Genomic DNA, 19837 nt, shown 5'->3' on the forward strand with positions numbered 1-19837 from the left:
CAATAATCGCGCCTGGTCCCGCCCCTCCCCGAGAAAAGGATCCGCCTTTTCTCGGCCTCTTTTTCGTGCCCCGCCCACTCGTTTTAGTATTCTCTTCCCCTTTCCCTGATTGGCTAATATGGTGGGTAGATGCCACGCGGGGGTGATGCGGGATTGTCCGAGGGGACCGGAGAAAAAGACCTTTGGTTCCCATTGGGACGAGGAGGGTGGCGCGCATGCTCAGTGGCCGCTCTCCCTCCGCTCGCGTCTGTGCGATGTCTCCGGTGCTTTCCAAGCTCGAATCGGGGCCCCTGCCCCAGAAGTTGCTCGCGCGTTACTTGCTCCTGCTGCGCCTCTACCCGGTGCTCACTAAAGCCGTGTCCAGGTGCGTGTAAAGGCCAGCCGGGGCTGCAGTTCTGGGGTCGCTTGCCTGGGGGTAAGACCCCCTCGAACTCCATGGGGCTTACTTTCGAGTATCTTGATTTCATGCCAAAGTCGCGGTCGTTAGATTTGTTGAGTTGGGAACGCGACTCTGTGGACACGATGGGTCTTGCTTCCGAGTAAACCTGCTTACCAGGACTTTCCCCCTTTCACTCTGTGGTTTCTGTTGAGTGTCTCTTGCGTTGAAGAGTGCAGCGTCTGGCATTCTCCCACAGCAACTTTTCCATCCTTAGATGAAGAAGAGTTAGGTTTTATGCCCCGCTTTTGATTTTGACTGCAGTCACCTTTCCTTCCTCTACCCACAAAAGACAGGCTGTGAGGGAGGTGGGGCCAAGAGCTCTGGTAGAATTGCTCTGTGAGAACAGTTCTAACAGGACTGCGATTAGCCCCAGGTCACTCAGCTGGCTTTGTGTGGAGGTGTGGGGAATCAAACCACCGCTTTTGGCCTCTACAGCAAGCTGTGACTGCGTGCTGCCACAAAATGGACATGTGCCCTTGTTGAGCATCGGGTGCATGTTCCAAGTTTCGCAGCATCGGCCTCAGGCATTGTTAAGTCCTGCGATGTTTCTTTCATGAGGCTTAAATTCAGATAAACATGAGTGCCGCTGGACCGCTTTAATCAACAGACAAGTGTTGTAAACCTCGAAGATCCTAACTAGCAGGTTTACTGTCATGAAAGCCTCCGTCTTCAAATCCCCACTTTCTGCGGGACTTAATTTATTAATAAATATGCCCACAGTTCAGTTGTGTGCATGTCTAATCAGGGAAAGCCCTACTATATTCAATGGGGCTTACTCCTGGACAAATATGCAGAACAGTCGTAATTTATACAAAACATACAACCTGATCCCGAGCAAGTTTACTCAGCTATAAAACCCACTTAATTCCAAGGTATTTAATTTCTTGGGAAAGTAATGCTGCGGCTCTAAGTAAAATTTGCCGTTTAAACTTAAGCATGTTTGCTCAGAAGTGAGTTCTGCTGTATTCAGTGGCGCTTATTCCCAAGAAAGTGTGCATAACTTTGGAGTCTTAAGGTCTTTCCCTCATTCGTTTGCATGCCTGATTTTGTGCATGGAGTTCTTGGGAAAAGAATAAAGCTAGTGTACTTGGCATGGTGTCCTTACAGCCTGATTGGGTGGGGCTGCATGTTTAGGCAGGAGCTCTGGCTTAGTGGTCGAGCCTCCACTTGGTATGCAGAAGGTCCCAGGGATATATCCGGTAAGGGAATCTGGTAGTCGGTGGTGTGAAAGATCTTTGGGAGCTGCTGCTGCATGGAGGATACAGATCTTGAGGCATGAAAGATCTGATTCAGTAAGCTTTTGTTCATGTTTTGTTGTTGTTCTTAGGTGCGAAGTCATGTCCGACCCATCGCGACCCCATGGACAATGATCCTCCAGGCCTTCCTGTCCTCTACCATTCCCCGGAGTCCATTTAAGCTTGCACCTACTGCTTCAGTGACTCCATCCAGCCACCTCATTCTCTGTCGTCCCCTTCTTCTTTTGCCCTCGATCGCTCCCAGCATTAGGCTCTTCTCCAGGGAGTCCTTCCTTCTCATGAGGTGGCCAAAGTATTTGAGTTTCATCTTCTGGATCTGGCCTCCCAAGGAGCAGGCAGGGCTGATCTCCTCTAGGACTGACCGGTTTGTTCGCCTTGCAGTTCAAGGGACTCGCAAGAGTCTTCTCCAGCATGTTCATGTTTACTGAGAAGTCCCACCAAGCTGAATGGCAATTACTTACAAGTAAGGGTGTCTAAGGGGGTGCCCTCATAGTTAGCCTACTTGGTTAGAAGGAAGTTTCCTTGAAAACATTTGTGGCAAAGCAGGCGTCACTTAGAGATTTGTTCTTGGGGTTTTGGATGCTGACATTTGTCCACAGATTTCAGACTTGGATAGGTGATTTATTAACTTTGGCAAAACAAGCAAGACCACTGGGATTCTTTAGGCGTATTCAGGTTGTTTGGGCAAGATGTCTGACAAGTGTTTTATCTGTCAGGGTTCAGCCAATGATTGCTATGCTCTGTAAGTACCTCCAACACCTGAGAGATGCCTGGCCCACGGTGAAGATTAGGTATCATTGTCCTGGCAGGATTGGCTTGACTTCTCCAGCACGACTACTAGCCTTTGCTCCCAGGGGCGGTAATCCGTGGTGTTATGGTTTGCAGCACAAAGGGATGTGGAAGCAAAATGTTTGGGATGTCTCTAGTTGCTGCAAGACGCCTGCGTGTCTTAAGTATCAGCAGGTGCAGCTCCGCAAGCTTTCCCCGCAAGCAGTTGCAGATAGGTTGCCAAAATCAACACCCATGCATGACAGGGACTGGTGTATGCGCCACTGCTTTGGCACATGATCTTTTAATCTTTCCTCTGTGGGAGTTGCGGTGTTTGGGCTCTCCTCTGGCTTCTTGCACATGAAGAGGTTGCTTCACCTTCTGCTTGCTTAAGACTGAAATGGGAGCAAAGTTGTGGGAGGAAGTGCTATGGCAATCTGTGCTCACGTACAAACGCACATCACAGATTGTGTTCCATCTAGCCCAGTGCTGTCTCCTCTGACTGGCAGTGGCCCCCCAGGGGTGGAGACCTTTCCTAGCCATACTTGCTTGCAGTCCTGGCAATGCCAGCTGTATTGGGGTCTTCTGAGTGGAAAGTCTCTGTTTTATCTCTGAGCTGTGGCCCTCCCCAAGAGCCCTCCTTCTATAAGAATATTTCCAAATCCTGTTCCTGGCGCATATTTTGATTTATAGTGTTCCTCCCTGTGTGAGTAATGACGGTTAATTGTTTGTGCAATCGTTTAGCTGGAGATAATGAACCACTCAGTTTGCTTAGGCTTCTAGATCTGTGTATATAATCATGGGGTAAGCCCCTAGTTTACGACAAATTAAGGGCATGGGATGGAGCTCCACAAGAAAAAGAAGAAGAGCTGGCTTTTTATACCTTACTTTGCACTAGCTGAACGAGTCCCAAATTGGCTCACAGACAGCTTTCTTTCTTCTCCCCTCAACAGCACCCTGTGAGGTAGGTGTGGCTGAGGGAGTTCTAAAGGAACTGCTCTGCGAGAACAGCCCTAGGAGAACTGGGACTAGCCTGAGGTGACTGTATGCGGAGAAGTGGGGAATCAAAACCGATTCTCGAGATAGAGTCTACCGCTCTTAACAACTATACCAGCCTGTTTTCAATCTTTTTATTGTTGAGAAACCCCTGAAATATTCGTTGGGCTTTGAGAAACCCTGGAAGTGATGTAAGCAGGCCACCCCTTCCTGCCACACCACCAGAAGTCACATGTCACCAGAAGTGACATCACCCAGACACTCCCACTGGATGTGATGTCATCAGGCCGCTCCCACAACACAGGAAGTAACAGAAATATTTTCAGATGATTTATGAACAGAACCATACCTACACTCTGGGCTGACTACCAGTTTGTTCTTCACCAAAGAGAGCCTGCAGAAAGAGGACTGGGGCAGGCCTATGCTGCTCCGGCGCCCCCACATCCACCCCAATGCCAGAAACAGGACTTGAGCAGACCTGTGTTGCCCTACCCCTGCCCCCTGCAATTAAGTTAAAATGAGAGTACTTACCTCTTTGGACTCCAGTCATTAACATATGTGATGAGGCTCAGTCAGCAAGGATTTGTATTGCCCCCCCCCCCCCCCCGCCGCACCTCCTCCAGGACAGGACCATATATATGGTCTTATCACACAATTTTTAAAATGTAAAATATATTTTAAGAATTAATTAACTCCCACCCAGTTGGCGAAACCCTTCTGGGGCCATTGCGAGACCCTCGGGTTTCACGAAACCCTGGTTGAGAAAGCCTGCACTACACCATGCTGCCGCTCCTACAGGCATAGCACAGGCCCCTCTGCTAGATCCTGATGTGGAAGATGGTGGCATTGTTGTGATGAGATGCTCCCTTTTGGCTGAGAGGCTGTTACACCAAAGACGGTGGGTGGTTCTAGGTGAACAAATCAGACTAGACTTGAAAGCTTGATGGGTCCTCAGTATTCTGAAGTACGCCTGAAGAAGGAGTACTTGGGATAAAAAGCATTGAAGGATGGTTGCTTTTGTCTGCTCCTTGTCTCCCTTTACACTTGTGTTTGACTGGCCATGGTGAGGAATGGAGGCTGGGCTCCATAGCCCTTTTGGTGTGGCCCAGCAGAGTGCATTGGATGTTCTTCAATCTAAGATGAGGTTGTTGAATGGAGCTGTTTCTGTCATGAGCCGCAGTAGCACAAATCCTTACTGCTAGTTTTGGGCAGACTGATTGGTGTGGCTTGACGTGGGGGTAGAGGGAGAGCAGCAAGGGAAGCTAGTCAGAGCTGGCTGACACATTGAGATAGGTCGTATGATATGGAGACTTGGGACTTCCATTTGGGTTGCAAGTGGAGGATTTCACCTTTGTATTACCCACCTACCCTGGAGGGGAAAAGTAAAATCTCCCTGTCTAGAGAACATTTTCTCCTTGAGATGCTAAAATGTGAATCTTCTCTCTTACACACTCCCTTTCAGTGGGCAGGGAGAACAAATGCATCATGGAGAAGTTCAAATGCATGCTTTTCTTAAGATTTCCCATGCACCCCCTTCCTGTTTTGGGGGCTGAGCACCACCCTTGCCTGGAATGAGTTGCTGACATGACCTTTTTGGTGGCGGCCCGCTGATCTTCTCTCCCTCTTTCTTCCCGCAGTGCCCTTCTGTCGGCTCTCGGCAGCCTCCTGTCTCAGATCATCGAGAAGAGCCGGAAAAAGAAAGGGCCTTCGAAAAGTTTTGACTTGGGAGAGCCTTTGAGATTTGCCACCTATGGGTAAGTGCGTGGGTGGGGAGGAGGCAATGGCTACACCCTGGAAGACCTGATGGGCAGGTGGCTGGGTTGCAAAGTGTTGTGCTGAGCAAAGTGTTATGCCGAAAGCCTATCAAGATCTAAAGGGTGTATCTGTGGCTGCCTTTTGGGAACAGGCAGCTGTTGTTACTCCCGGCAACCACAGTATGGACTGGCTAGCTCACATCCATGTGCAAATTTCAGAGTTTGCTGCCTTTTGGTTACCTGACTCTCCCCCCTGCCTCCAGAGCCCCTTTCCTTTCTGTTCTCTGCCTTCCCAGCAGATCATACAGCCACTCTTGTCTCTTGGAGATCTCCTTCTTCCCCCATCCCCTTTCCTTTCCTTGAGGCCTGTTTCCCACAGTTCTGCCGGGCTGTTTCCACCATCAATCCTGTTTTTTTTTTAAACTTTCCATTTAGTGGGTCTTTCAGCAGACCACCTGTTCTGTAGCCCAGGGGTAGTCAACCTGTGGTCCTCCAGATGTTCATGGACTACAATCCCCATGAGCCCCTGCCAGCGAATGCTGGCAGGGGCTCATGGGAATTGTAGTCCATGAACATCTGGAGGACCACAGGTTGACTACCCCTGCTGTAGCCTGTTCTCCAGCCTCTCAGCCTGTGGATCTTCTCCCATGCCTTTCCAGACCTTGTCCTCTTAACCTGCTGTGAGTGCCTCTGTTTCCCCTTTCAAGCCAAGAGAATAACCATCCCCCATCTGTACCTCTGGCTCTCCTGCGACTCCCCCTCCCATCTGAACTGGCCTTTCATGTCCCTCACAGAATCTACACAGCTAAAAGTCCTCTACTGTCAATCTAACTCTGTGCTGTCAGAACACTGACAAATATTTCATGACATCACAGCAGCTCAGCCAATGGCTGTCAGCGGATGTATAGGGCTTTCTTTTACACCAGCAGCTGGGCTTACGGTGAGTCTGTACACCTTGCTAATTTGCTACTGCGTCAATATGAAAGATATGAATAGCCTTTTTTGTTCTTGGTTTGCCAGATTCCTGTTCACGGGGCCACTGAGTCACTACTTCTACCTGTACTTGGACCTGCTCTTCCCTCCCGATGTGCCTTTTTCCACAGTCAAGAGACTCTTGTTGGACCGGGTCATTGTTGCCCCAGCTTTCCTTTTGCTCTTTTTCTATGTCATGAACTTGCTGGAGGTAAGTCCCGGTCTTTGGCATGTGGCAACAGGACTGGCTCCCATGCTCAGGTTCATCCCTTGCTGCCCATAGTTCACTCATGCAAGCCCCCACTTGTTCTTAACATCCGAGGATCTCTCTGGTGTACCTTTGAATGGCCCAGAACAGAGGGCATTTCAGCAAAACTGGCATGTGGTTCTGAATGCATGTGACTCAGTGATCACCCCTGAGCTTTCAGAAAGGTGCTGCTGAAAGTTGTATATTTGGGATCCAGCCTGGCAGGTTCAAAAGGGTTGTTTGACCTTGGTGTTTGATCTTTCATGACCGACTCTCACATTCCCTGAAGTTGCTGGCATTGAGTTCTGCTTGTCCGGTGTGGGTGAATTATGTCCACGTGTTGAGGAGCAGAGTTATAGACATGGATGCTGTTTGGGCTGAGTCATAGGTAAGCGGAAATTCAAAGCTGATTTCCTCACCCGCCTCTCTGGTCCTTATAACGAACAGAATTTTAGGTTCCCAGTCCATGTCAGAACGTATGGGCTTCACATGCCTGTACAGAATCAGCATGCCTTGTCACGGTCACTTTAATGTAGAGCAGGGATAGTCAACCTGTGGTCCTCCAGATGTTTATGGACTACAATTCCCATGAGCCACTGCCAGCAAATGCTGGCAGGGGCTCATGGGAATTGTAGTCCATGGACATCTGGAAGACCACAGGTTGACTATCCCTGATGTAGAGGGTGTCAGCAACTAGAATTTCTTGGGCTCGGTCTGGTGCCCACCCGCTTAGTTTTCAAGCTAGAGGTGGCAGAGGTGTGCCGAAACTGGCACTTTTGATTGTAGGCCAGACTCTTGGAGCTGAGTTTTCAGATGCCAGCCCGCCTTACTAGAAGTAGCTAAGTGAGGAAACATTGCTGGACCCCAAGTGTTGCAAAAAAAAAAAAAATTGGAACACTCAGTGGGTGTGTGGAGAGCCAGTTTGGTGTTGTAGTTAGGAGTGTCGTTTTCTAATCTGGTGAGCCAGGTTTAATTCCCTGCTCCTCCTCCACATGCAGCCAGCTGGGTGACCTTGGGCTTGCCACAGCACTGAGAAAGCTGTTCTGACCAAGCAGGAATATCAGGGCTCTTTCAGCCTCACCACCCTCACAGAGTGCCTGTTGTGGAGAGAGGAAAGGAAGGTGATTGGAAGCCGCTTTAAGACTCCTTTGGGTAGATAAAAGTGGCATATAAGAACCAACTCTTCTTCTTCTTTTTTGTGTGGGGGTCTGCATGACCTGTTCTTCTTAATGGGCTCCAGGAGTAGCAGGGAGGGGGTGGCTTTGTGTGCTCAGCTGCTGCTATGTTTGTTTTCCAGGGGAAAGACACAACAGCCTTCACGAAGAGGATAAATTCTAGTTATTGGCCAGCCCTTAAAATGAACTGGAAAATGTGGACGCCAATCCAGTTTGTGAATGTTAAATATGTCCCTGTGCAGGTGAGTGCTGCTCTTTCTCTCCCTGTTTGCAGGTGCAGATGAGGCTGAAAAGTCTTCTTTTTCCTGGGTGGCATGTTTAATCCACACATGCTACTAATGGCATGACATGGAAGCCGCTCCCGTGCAATTGCATGTGTGAACGTGGCCTTTTAAAGTGGCCCTCTCATTTCTGTTCTTAAAGACAGGACAATGGAAACTGGGGGCGGGAGGGGAGGTGTTGTAACTTCCCCAAGCCGCTACTGGTTTGCTCAGTGGGGTCTCCTCTAACTGTAAAGCTGTGATAGTTTTTTCCAGATTACAGACTGGGGTTACAGTCATGTGAATCAGACTCCAAATCTGTCCAGCTTTCTGTTTCCATCAAGGGTGACCTCTGAGTGATCAGAATCAGAGCATGATGAATGCAATCCCCCCCCCCCCAAAAAAAATCATAGTTTGTTGGCAGCATCTGCTGCTCCGAGATATCCTGCCCCTCCCAAATCTAAAACATTCCAGGTGTGCTAGTAAGTCCATCTTTTACGGAAGATGTTCAAGTTCTTGTTATTACCATCCCCCCATCCCCTTCGTCTGTGCTTTTCTTATGATCCTTTTGCGTCTATAAGTAACCGAGAATGACGTCTGATCATTTTAACTATTTATTTTACTTTATTTATTCGACTTTGATACCACCTTCCAAAATGTGGCCAGCTCAGGGCAGTGTACAACCAAACAGAATACAATCACTAAAAATGTGATAGAAATAGAGTAAAAACAGTTAAAAATATTATTAATTAATGAAAAAGAACCCCCAAGGATGTTTCCTATATGCTCCCCAGAACCGGAATATTGTTCGAGGGTTCGTATCATGATGGTAGATAATACATTACAAGTATCAGGGGTAGTCAAACTGCAGCCCTCCAGATGTCCATGGACTACAAGTCCCATGAGCCCCTGCCAGCAAATGCTGGCAGGGGCTCATGGGAATTGTAGTCCATGGGCATCTGGAGGGCCGCAGTTTGACTAAATAGATGGTGTTGATAGATGTTATTGGCCCCAATCAAAAGTTTTGTGGAAGAATTTTGTCTTGCAGGCCAGGTGGCGATTACAGCCTAGGCCAGGAGTGGCCAAACTGACTCTCCAGACGTTCTCATGAGCTCCCGCTAGCATGGCCACTTGGTAGGAGCTCATGGGTATTGTAGTCCATGAACAGCTGAAGAGCCCCAGTTTGGCCACCCCTGACCTAGGCCTTTTCTGCTACCAAAGCCACCTTCCCTGCTTGACTCAGTGGGGCTAGTGGATTTGGAATAATCCTGATTCGGCTGCTTTGGCAGCCAGCTGAGATTTCCCTCTCTCTGTTCTGTTTTTCTTCTCCCATCAGTTCCGGGTGCTGTTTGGAAACCTGGTGGCCCTCTTCTGGTTCGCCTACCTGGCCTCCGTCAAGAAGTGACTGTGGGGGAGCTGTGGGTTTGGGCTCAGAAGGTCCCTCTGATGGAGAAACCCAACCTTTGTGCTTGGCAGGACGAGAGAAGGCAACTCTGCCCTGGGAGAAATGTTTGCTGCTGCACTCAAGATTTGTATGACACTTTCTGCTCCTCCTGGTCCAAGCTGCTGCTTTCTCCTTGCAATTCCTGGAGCCTGGGGCAAGAGCTGCGGTTCTTGCCATCTTCTTTGTCCTAACCACCAAACCTAACCAAGCCTTTATTGGTTTTTATTGATTTTAGTTTTGTTTCTAATTTTTTGCTGAGGCAGCAACAGTCAATAACTGTGTGTTTTTTTAATGGTGCTTAACACAATGGGGAACCTGTGCCCTGAATTTGGGGAAAACCACCACAAACCTTTTTTTGGGGGGCTTTGAAAAAAAAGAAGAAATAAAATTTTCTAAAATCTTTTAAATGACAAACAAAACGTCTGCTTTTAGCTTGTACCCACAGCATCTTATTTCCCTCAAGTACAGGATTCAATTAAAAACGAAGCTATTTTCACCCAGTTCTCAGCAATAGATTAACAGTGCCATCCTAAACGAGAGTAGCAGCCATTGAAGTCCTCTGAAGTTAGTCTGCTTAGAAAGGCATAACTCTGCTTAGGATGGCTCTTGCAATGCTCTGCATTGAAATGGAATTCTGCATAATTTCATTTTCCCCTCTACCTAATACCCATGCCTTGGTTCAGATAGTCCTTTCCCTGGGCCTTAAACTGCTTGAGACATTCTGCTACCTGTTGAAACAAATCTGGGCTTCATAGCCAAGGTGGGGATGAGGACATAGCTGCTCCCCACCAGCAAAGTGTTTCTAGAAAGTGATTGGACCTGTCAGGAGGCATCGAAGATAAGGCCCAGGTTCCTGACCTAGTGTGCAAGGGTTAGCTACACCCTGTTAAGGCAGGGCAATCATGCTTCCTTGCTTGGTCCCTTCCTGCCCAGCCACAGGACCTCCACCTTTGAAGGATTGAGTGTCAGAAAGCTCTGCTTGAGCCACCTCGTCACTGCTTCCAGACATCTGGCTGAAGTTTCTGCGGGTAAATCTGGAAGGCCATCCAACAGGAGGAAGAGCTATTGATGGCACCCAAACCCACAGACTAGCCAGGCAATGCTAAATAAAATTGGAGAAAGGACTGTCCCCTGTGGCACTCCACAAGGGAGTCGGCAACAGTGTGGTTGTCTCTCTCGAAAAGAATGAGGCACAGGAAAGTTGATTGAGCTCTGCACGTGACGTTAACTCATGTAAGGTCTTGCGTTGAACAGAGAGCTGATCTAGAGTCTCTGGTCACGTTTTCAAAAATGTCAGTCTTTCTTGAAGGAGCTCAAGAGCATCTTGTGTGCTTCTCTGCTTTCCCTTCCTAGTAAGCCAGGCCAGGACACAACAAGGCAACTGCTTTGTCCCCAGGGTCACCCGGAGACTTCAACACGGATTGGAAGCCAGGGCTCCCAAATTTAACCTTCCGCCGTGCCCATCTGCTCTCCACCCCCAGTCTTCTTGCTAGGTCAGAAATCCTCGGGAGTAAAATCAATACATCCACATCAGTCCTGCAACCTAGAAAAGCATTTTAAAGTGAGCCGTTGTTCCTTCTAGATAAGATAAGTTGTTTGCGTTGCTTCTCTTTCCACGTTGCCTCAACTTCCAGCATGTTTTGACTGCTGATGTCACACGCTGGCAGGTAATGAAAGGGGAGCGGCGCTGAGGCAAACCGCTTTTTCTGTCTTTCACTTTCGGAATCTGCCACAGAAGAATCTCATTTTGTTACTTGTTCCGCTAAATGCTATGCTTCGTGGATTTGATCGCATCTCGCATCTCGCTAGCTAACTGAACCAGGCTTTTTTTTCCCCCACCCCAAACTGTCAAATTTCCAGCTGCTTGAAATAGGAAGCTGCTCCTGATGAGTGTCTTGGAGTCGATCAATTGGGATAACATGTTCTTGTTCATCTGGAGCAGGGGTAGTCAAACTGCGGCCCTCCAGATGTCCATGGACTACAATTCCCATGAGCCCCTACCTAGAAGAGCTGCTGTGACTATTAAATGGAGAACTGCGTTAGAATCTGTTCTCAGGCCATGAGATGCATTTGGCTACTCATCCTCAGGATAACTTCCCTTGCAGGGTTGTTTTGACGGGGTGTGGGGTATGTCCTCACCTGAAGTTTGGGCCTGGGGGTGTGAGGAGCCAGGCTTAAGGTGAGTCTTTGAGGAGCCCTAATCAGGAATACCCACTCACCAAATAAAGTGGCAGTTCATAAAACACACAAACCTTTTGGCCAAGAGGGCTTGTGTAGAGGAGTGTTTCTCATTCCTGTGGAAGAAACAAGGTTAGGAATGAGGACGGTGTCTCTCCCCCCACCCTGTCCTGCACCCCCCCCAAACACCCCCTCCCCCCCCCGTGCTGCTGTCATGTCCCAAGTGGTGGGTGAGGGACAGACCACACTGCTGCAAAAGGGGGAAAGCTGTTTCAGGCTCTCCTCAGAGATCCTTCTCTGGCTTTGGAAACTTGGCTGCTCAGTATTGAAGAGCTGTTATTTCCCAAACTTACCGCTGGGTGGCACTGTTGCTTTCCCAGCAAAAGTTGTGCGTTCTTCAGGAACTCTGTCTTTGCAGCAAGATTGCAGCAAGAAAAAGGAGCCCAGAGATCCTGTTCAGAGGTCAGCCAGAATGACAAAAATGTAGGTCAAGGAGCCCTTGGCCAGCGGCAGAGACAGAGGCAGGTTTAAAGAAAACACAGACTTGCGAGCTCATAGTGCTTTGTGTAGAGTGCCATCTTGTAATCCTCACAATAAACATGTCAGGTAGGCAAGGATGTTGATTTCTCTTTATTGCAAAAGGGGAATTGGGGGTGGTGAGAGGGATGGCTCCATCCAAGCCACGGGGCAGGACTTGAACCAGTGAATTCCTGATCTATATCACTCTTAACCTCTTTACTGGATCTTGGGTTTAAACAGGCAAGATCACAAGAATAGAGCTACTGTGGAACACGTAATAGAGTGGCAGCCTCTGATCTGGAGCCTTGGCTAGTCGCCGTTCTTTTTGCAGAGCTGTTCTCTTAGAGCTCTCAGCCCCATAAGCCCGGTTTTTTTTTGGAGGGGGGGGAGTGTTAACCCTCCCAAGATTAAATAAAAGAAATAATATGAAAAGCTACTAATTGAATCAATAGAAACCTATTAACAAGAGTATGAGAGAAAAAATAATAGAAAAGGAGTTTAAAAATTCAAGAAAGAAAATGAAAACTAAAGAAGTTCCATGAAGGTTTTGGAATATAATCTATTTTAAAAACCCTGTGCATGGACCTGTAGCCTCACCTACTTCACAGGGTGTCTGTTTTAGGGAGAGAAGGGAAAAGGGGCTTGCTGTGAGTCGCATTTGGGACTCCTTTCAGTACTGGTAAGCAGGACATGAAAACCCAGCTCTTTTCTCTCTTTGCATCTTATCTTGGCACCTCCAGTTTGGTTGGGTGCAAATCTTTTCTTAAAAGCGCCTCCTGGCTACGTGGTTGAGGTGGCACACAACATGTTGTTGAAAATACAGGGAAACAAGTTAATCTTTAACACTAGAGGATGGTTGTGTTAAAATTCCAAGAAGAAACCAACACAAACAGCCCAGCAGAAACACGTAAAGCTGCAGCAAAGAAGATGGGGGCATCAGAACCAAATGGACAAACACTGATCGTTGAAGGTTTCAGAAAGCACGAAGAGTTCAAACCAGGGTTGTTTTATCCATGTAGCATGTACTATGGGCCCTGAGCTTCAAGGGGTCCTGTGCTGTGCTTCCCCCCTCCCGGATCAGGGCTGTAGCCTCTCCTTGAGCAATTAGTTCATTCTGGATGATGCCAGAGGCAGAGCAGGGGATGTTGGGGTTCCAACCTAATGTCTGGCTGGGCAGGATGTGTTCCAAGTTCTACACTTGGAACTGCAGAGTAAGGCAAGGTTGTCCCCTATTAATGTGTCCTCGAGCAAGAAATTTACTCTCATTCTCTATTCCACATCTGTAAATTGGAAGTGTCCACGGCCGCAGGGCTGTTGGCACGTTCAGCCAGCGAATGGCAGTAAAGCAGTGACATATCAAGCAATAAAAAGAAGCAACCAAGCTTGAAAAGGCAGCACGGAGTAGTGTGTAAAAAATATAGTGTGTATAGTGTGTAAAACTATAACCCAGATTCCCCCATTTCCCCCCCCCCCATAATCTTCCATGAAAGCTTGCTGGGTTCCCTTGGGCCAACTGGTCTCTTTCAGCCTAACCTACTCCACTGGGTTGTTGTGGAGGTAAGACCGAGGAAGAAAGGAAGAAGAGTTGTTTTTTACCCCCCAGTTTTCACTGCCCAAAGGAATCTCAAAGTGGCTTTGAGAACTCATAAGTTATTTGGTTAGAAGTTTCAAGTCATTTGGAGGCGAAAAGCAGGGGGATCAGTACCATGAACTTTTAAAATGCTGAATGCCACTGCGGGGCATACAGAAGGGAAATTTTGGCTGGCTCTCCCTCGTGCCGTTCCTCCCAGCCTTTCCAGGTGTGGTTGCCACCTTCCACAAATAATTATTATTTCTTGGATTTCAGACTCAGGGCAGGTAACGCCCTTAATGGCTGTTCACAGCAGAAAGGAGGACGGGTGGGCAGGTGAGAGCAAGAGCTTGGAAAACTGATTGCCTGTGCACCAAATGGAAGCATCGTCCAATGTTAGAAATCGTCCAGTGTTGCCTCTTCGCCACTTGAAGGGAGCACCCCGCCCCTCAGAGCCAAATGAAGGTGGAAGAGTACGTCTGCTCTTGGTGGGGATGGGAAATGAAATAGCTTATCTCTGGGGATAGATGGGGGGGGGACTTTAAGCACTGCTCTTGCGAGGCCTGCTCCACGAGGCACCCGGTCCTCCCTGTGATAAGAACGCAGCGTCTGTAATGTAAAAGCAAATCCAGTTTAGGGCCAGCTGCAAGCACCAAGCAGTGCTGCCAGAATCTCAGAGGCGCTGGTAATTGAATAGGAGCACTTAGCCAAAGATTGCTGTCGCCTCGGCTGAGGGAGCCCGTTGATGTTCAGGGCCAAGCCAACGGCTCAGTTGAAGGGCCTTGGCCTCCTTGGAGGATCCCCAGTCCCCAAGCAAATGCTGGCAGGGGCTCATGGGAATTGTAGTCCATGGACATCTGGAGGACTACAGGTTGACTACCCCTGACTTAGAGTTCATCCTCCAGACATTCCCTTCAGGGGGAGTGATCCCTGAAGCCTGGAGATGAGCTGCAATTCCAGGGGCTCTCCAGGTCCCTCCTGGAGGTTGGCACTTCCTACTTAGCAATGAGGAGCAGAGAGATATTGTCGGGACTGGCCAGCTGGGTGGCATCTCCTGCCTTCCAGGGGACACAACCGAGATCCATCTGCCCCCCAGCATCAGCCTTCTCTGAAATAGTAACTGCAGATGTGAGGGAAGAAATAAAAATCCTTGAAACTGTTGTGTGGTTTAGGGCAGTGGGGACAGATTTCCCTTTGCTGTAGGCTGCAGTGTGTCAATAAAGGTGAGGTCTCCTCCTGATGCCCTGCGTAGGTAAGGGTACCGTCTTCCCTCTCTCTTTCCTAAGCACACATTGGTGGAAGCAGAAATCCATCCTCTGTCTTGCTAAACGAGCTGCCAGCTCTTAGATTTAGTGTTGTCAAGAGAAATCCTCTCCGTTTCTCTTTACCCAACTATACACTTCTGGCTCTCTTTTAAGGAATCTGGACTAGAGTCTGTTTTTGATCAATTCTGTTGTGACAAAAGAGAATTTGAAAGAGAGGGGGACAGGGTGGGAAGTCCTGCAGGACCCCAGGATTTCACTCTGCAGATGCTCATTGTTCCCCCAAACTTTTCGTTCTCCTGCCACAGCCCCTACCTTGTGGTATGTAACATAAAGCAACTGCAAAGGCTACAGTTTCAAACAGGTGCATTGATTTCTCTACAAAGATAATATATATTTTTTGGAATATTTTTTCTGTGTCTGCTTGCCATCGATTTCTCTACAAAGAGAAATCAAAAGAGAAAGAGAAGCCCCTCTTTTAAAAGAGAATGAGAGAATAATCGCTGTATCTGAGCGCATTTTAGAAAAAGAAATAACAAAGCTACTTTGGGTGTTAGGTGTTCACTTAAAAGGTCTCAAGAGTACACCTAAAAATATAATGCGAGGTACATCCCTTTGGGTTCGTGAAGCACCTTATATACAACTCTTATGTAACACGGACATCACTGTTTCTAGGTACTGAGATCTCTCATATTCTTCTGTAGCATCTTGTTGTATCTGCTTATCTCGCCTTTGATTTTATGTTAATCCTGCCTTGCCTCTCTGACAACTGTTGGGGGCAACCTTCACCCATTCTGATCACAGTTTCCTATGAGATTATTTGAGACCAGCCTCTCTTTGCAACATCTCCCCCCCCCCCCCCGCAGCTTTCCATGGTGGTTGTAAAAGCCCTGTCCGAATGTCTGTACACTTCCGTGCCTCTGATAAAGTCAGCCCTGACTCACCAATGCTCATTCCTCCTCCACATGCAGCCAGCTGAGTGACTTTGGCCCAGTCACAGTTCTCTCCCAGCTCCCTCACAGGGTGCCTGTTGTGGGGAGAGGAAGCGTAAGCGATTGTAAGTCACGTTGTGACTCCTCTGGGTAGAAAAAAAGCGGGGCACAAGAAAAACAGCTCTTCTTCTCTTGTTGATTCTGTTTCTGTCTCCTGTGGCCGCCTTCCCTTAAAAAAAAAAAGTCAGAAGAATCACAAAACTGCCTATTACGTATACCTTGTCCCTGGGTTAAGCTCAATTTAGTTCAGAGTTCAAGTTCATTGCTTTCATTAGCTAGCGGCTACAATTACGGAATGCATAATCAGCTTTTGCCAATGAATATTCAAGCTGCCGCACAAGAGATTCATTCTGTAAACCTCCCTCACTGCGCACACAGGCAAGCTCGATGCCTGGGCATTCCCAGATATCAATGTCTCAGCAGCTGGCCCTCTCCTTGCAGCCGTTTGAAGGGCAGTGGTGGGTGGGAGGGACCCAAGGCTGAAAGAAAGCTCCCAGGCTGTACAGCTTGAAGGGGAGACCAGAGGTCTGCACCCCCTAGAGCAGGGGTAGTCAAACTGCGGCCCTCCAGATGTCCATGGACTACAATTCCCAGAAGCCCCTGCCAGCATTTGCTGGCAGGGGCTTCTGGGAATTGTAGTCCATGGACATCTGGAGGGCTGCAGTTTGACTACCCCTGCCCTAGAGGGGAGGGTTGGTCCTCCCAGCCACTGAAACTAATCCTGGATGATTGCATTCGCTTTAGATACCTCCCAAAGGCTTTCTCCTTCCCTTCCCCACCTATTTGCTGGACCTCCTCTCTTTTCGAGCCCTTCCAAGAGCAATCAAGCCCAAAGGAGGCCAAGTTGCACGTTTGGGTCCTTAGGTTCAGGTTTAACGGCATGTTCTCAGAGCCCCACAGGAGGAGGGCCTAGTTTTAGGGGCATCCACTGGTCCACATGTTGGTGGGGCTCTTCTAAGATGCCTTGTCCACTTGGGTGTAACAGCTGCATGTGTAAATGGCAGATGGGAGGCCATAAGCTGACCCCGGGAGCTTGAGTCTATTTGTTTTTGTGTTTCATGGATCAGCCGTCTCTTCTAAGCCACCTGATTATGAGGACATGCATTCTTCACAACCTTGCTAGTGGGTAGGATTGCCAGGTTGAGGGTGGGAACCCCCTGAAGATTTGGGGGTGCAGCCTTGGGAGGACAGGGGTTTCAGTGGGGTACAATGCCAGACCATTCAGCCTCCGAAGCAGCCATTTTCTCCCAGGGAACTGATGCCTGTAGTCTGGAGATGAGCTGTAATCATGGGGGAGCCCCAGGTCCCACCTGGAGGCTGGCATCATTAACCCTGCTACCTTTCTGTCCTAGGGGGCTTCTCTCTTGCTTGGCCCTTGGTGAGATCTCTGCAACTCTGCCACTGACAACCAGATTGAGAGGGAGGTCGAGAGACTCTGACAATCACAGCAAGGCCGCCCATGGCCCCCAGAGGGCTCTCTGTTGCCCCCTTCCCCTGTTGGCAAACAAGGGGCTCCATTTTTTGTCCCTGTGGGGCAAATAGCAACTCGGTGTGGCTGCAGCTGTCAGGAAAACATCTTCATCTTCTCTCCTTTTATGCCATGGTCTGATCCTGTAGGCCTGCTGCTTGAAAAGCGGGGGGGGGGGATACTTGAGAGTCCTGTTGCTGCCCAGGTGTTGGGGGAAGAGCCTCTTAGTAGGGATGAGGGGGGCATGCATCCTTGGGGCCTTCTGGAGAGGTTATTCAAGAGAATTTATGGGTGCCCTGGAGATGTTACATGTGGACTCTGCTTATTGGTTTGGTTTTGTGCATTAACTACCTGAATAGATAATTGGTTTGTATAGTAAACTGTTTTGGGTCCTGACAGCATTGAACGAAATGCAGGATATATAAATTTCCCTACAATGAGGGCTAAATGTCCCCTGAATGTTACAAGTCTTATTTAGCCATCCTGCTGAGTGGAGATTTTAGTAGACGTTGGCTGCACAATCTCAGGCATATCTCTGAGACTTTTGAGAGCTGAGATTTTCAAGAATCTGAATTCTGCAACCAGTTCCGCGTCCTGAATCTTTCTTCCTGCCCATGTAATGGCAGCACACAGCGTCCCACTGAGTACAGGTGATGAACTGCTGCCTGATTTCTTGGCATATCATCTGATCTTTAGAGGTTCTGTGTGCCCCTTGCCAGTTCTGTGGTGAACCTGGCATGACAAAAGATACAAGCTCTCTCTCTCTCTCTCTCTCTCTCTCTCTCTCTCTCTCTCTCTCTCCTCTCTCTCCCCCCCCTCTCTCTGTGCGTGTGTGTGTGTGTGTGTGTGTTTTTGGGGGGTTAATCTGCCTAAGCCCAAGCTACAACTTTTACAAGGAGGGCATCAAAGCCAGATGCTGGGGTTTTAGCTTATAATCATCTTTGGTTTTAGCGAGAAAGCTGGGAAGAGAGGCCTTTTTGTGTGTTTATTATACATAAGAGGATCTTGGTGCTTAAGAATCTACAGGGCTCCAAATGTCAGGGAAAAGAGGAGTCTTTGATAAGCTTTAAAGATTTGAATCAGCATCTGTGCAGCCCGAAATATCTTGTTCCAACCTCTGCAGGCTAAGATGGGAAGAGTGTGTGATCAACGGCACCAGGATGCAGGAAGATTCTTCCCGCTTGACCATTATTCACATCCATATACCAAACTCTGACTTCCCCATCTCTGGCTGTCATCTGGCTGCTGTTGCACTGTCTTGTGAAATGCATCCAAGCCTTAGCTCAACAGGAAGTTAAAAACATGCTTTGCTTTTATTGTGCCCAGGCCCCCTTCAGCTCAGTGGTTCCTTATACAGCAGGGGTGGCCAAATGGTGGCTCTCCAGCTGTCCATGGACTACAATGCCCATAAGCCTCTGCCAACATGTGCTCATGGGAACTTTAGTCCATGGACACCTGAAAAGCCACAGTTTGGCCACACCTGTTATACCACAATTAGCAGCCAGATGTCTTTAGGAACAGTACAGCAGGAAAGGTGATCTTATGTCAGTGCCTAGCACCTGAGATTCAGAGGTATACTGCTGCTGGACATGGTGGTTCTATTTAACTATCACGGCTGATATCATATCTGAGTTAACAGGTAGAGAGTTAAGAACAAGAGGTGGAAAATGACCAATGACTTAAAAATAAAACACTTTGATATGCCAATTATGTAAGAAGTCCACAGTCAAAATAGGTATTTCTTCCCTTGAGGTGATCCATCTATATGCCTACCTGCCTTAAAACATGAGCTATTCTGGTTGTGTGTTTCTGTAAGTTATGTAAATTATCTATCAAGAAATGCAATATTCAGATATATATTAATACTGAGCAACATCCACCAGCTTGGTGTAGTGGTTAGGAGTGCGGACTTCTAATCTGGTGAGCCGGGTTCGATTCTGCACTCCCCCACATGCAGCCAGCTGGGTGACCTTGGGCTCACCACAGCACTGATAAAGCTGTTCTGACCAAGCAGTAGCATCAGGGCTATCTCAGCCTCACCCACCTCACAAGGTGTGTCTTGTGGGGAGAGGAAAGGGAAGGCGACAGTAAGCCGCTTTGAGACTCCTTCGGGTAGAGAAAAGCAGCATATAAGAACCAACTTTCTTCTTCTTCTTCTTCTTCTTCTTCTTCTTCTTCTTCTTCTTCTGCCTCCACTGAAATGCCATTGTTTTCAAAAGAAGAATGAAGAAACACAAAATTCTCTCCCAGTAAAGTATACAGGAACTGGAAGTTCTTAATTTGGGTTGTTCTATGTCCTCTCAATTTTTAAAAAATCTGCTGATTTGAGTTACTGTGGCTGGGGGACTGCTTTTCTGCAGAAACCACCTCTAGAGGGCAGTGTAATCATTCTCAGGAATGCAGAATACTATTAGGACTGCACCACAGACTACGAATTTGCCCAACTGCCCACCGTTCCAGGAGCTGGGGATGGAGTTCTGGATTGCCACCTTGCAGCCCAGACACATTTCCTGCAGCACCAGAGGCAGCTGGAATAG

General features: G+C 48.3%; 1 protein-coding gene across 1 annotated transcript; it reads left to right on the plus strand.

Moving 5' to 3' along the window:
- Positions 1-108: 108 nt before the first annotated feature.
- PXMP2 (peroxisomal membrane protein 2) lies at positions 109-9718 on the plus strand. The gene is made up of 5 exons (XM_077307459.1): positions 109-364; positions 5097-5213; positions 6234-6396; positions 7730-7849; positions 9204-9718. Exons 1-5 carry the CDS (start codon positions 216-218, stop codon positions 9270-9272), a joined length of 618 nt encoding a protein of 205 aa, XP_077163574.1. The 5' UTR covers positions 109-215; the 3' UTR covers positions 9273-9718.
- The last annotated feature ends 10119 nt before the right edge of the window (positions 9719-19837 follow it).

This window comes from Paroedura picta, chromosome 13, assembly GCF_049243985.1.
Source record: "Paroedura picta isolate Pp20150507F chromosome 13, Ppicta_v3.0, whole genome shotgun sequence".
Lineage (NCBI taxonomy): Eukaryota > Metazoa > Chordata > Lepidosauria > Squamata > Gekkonidae > Paroedura > Paroedura picta.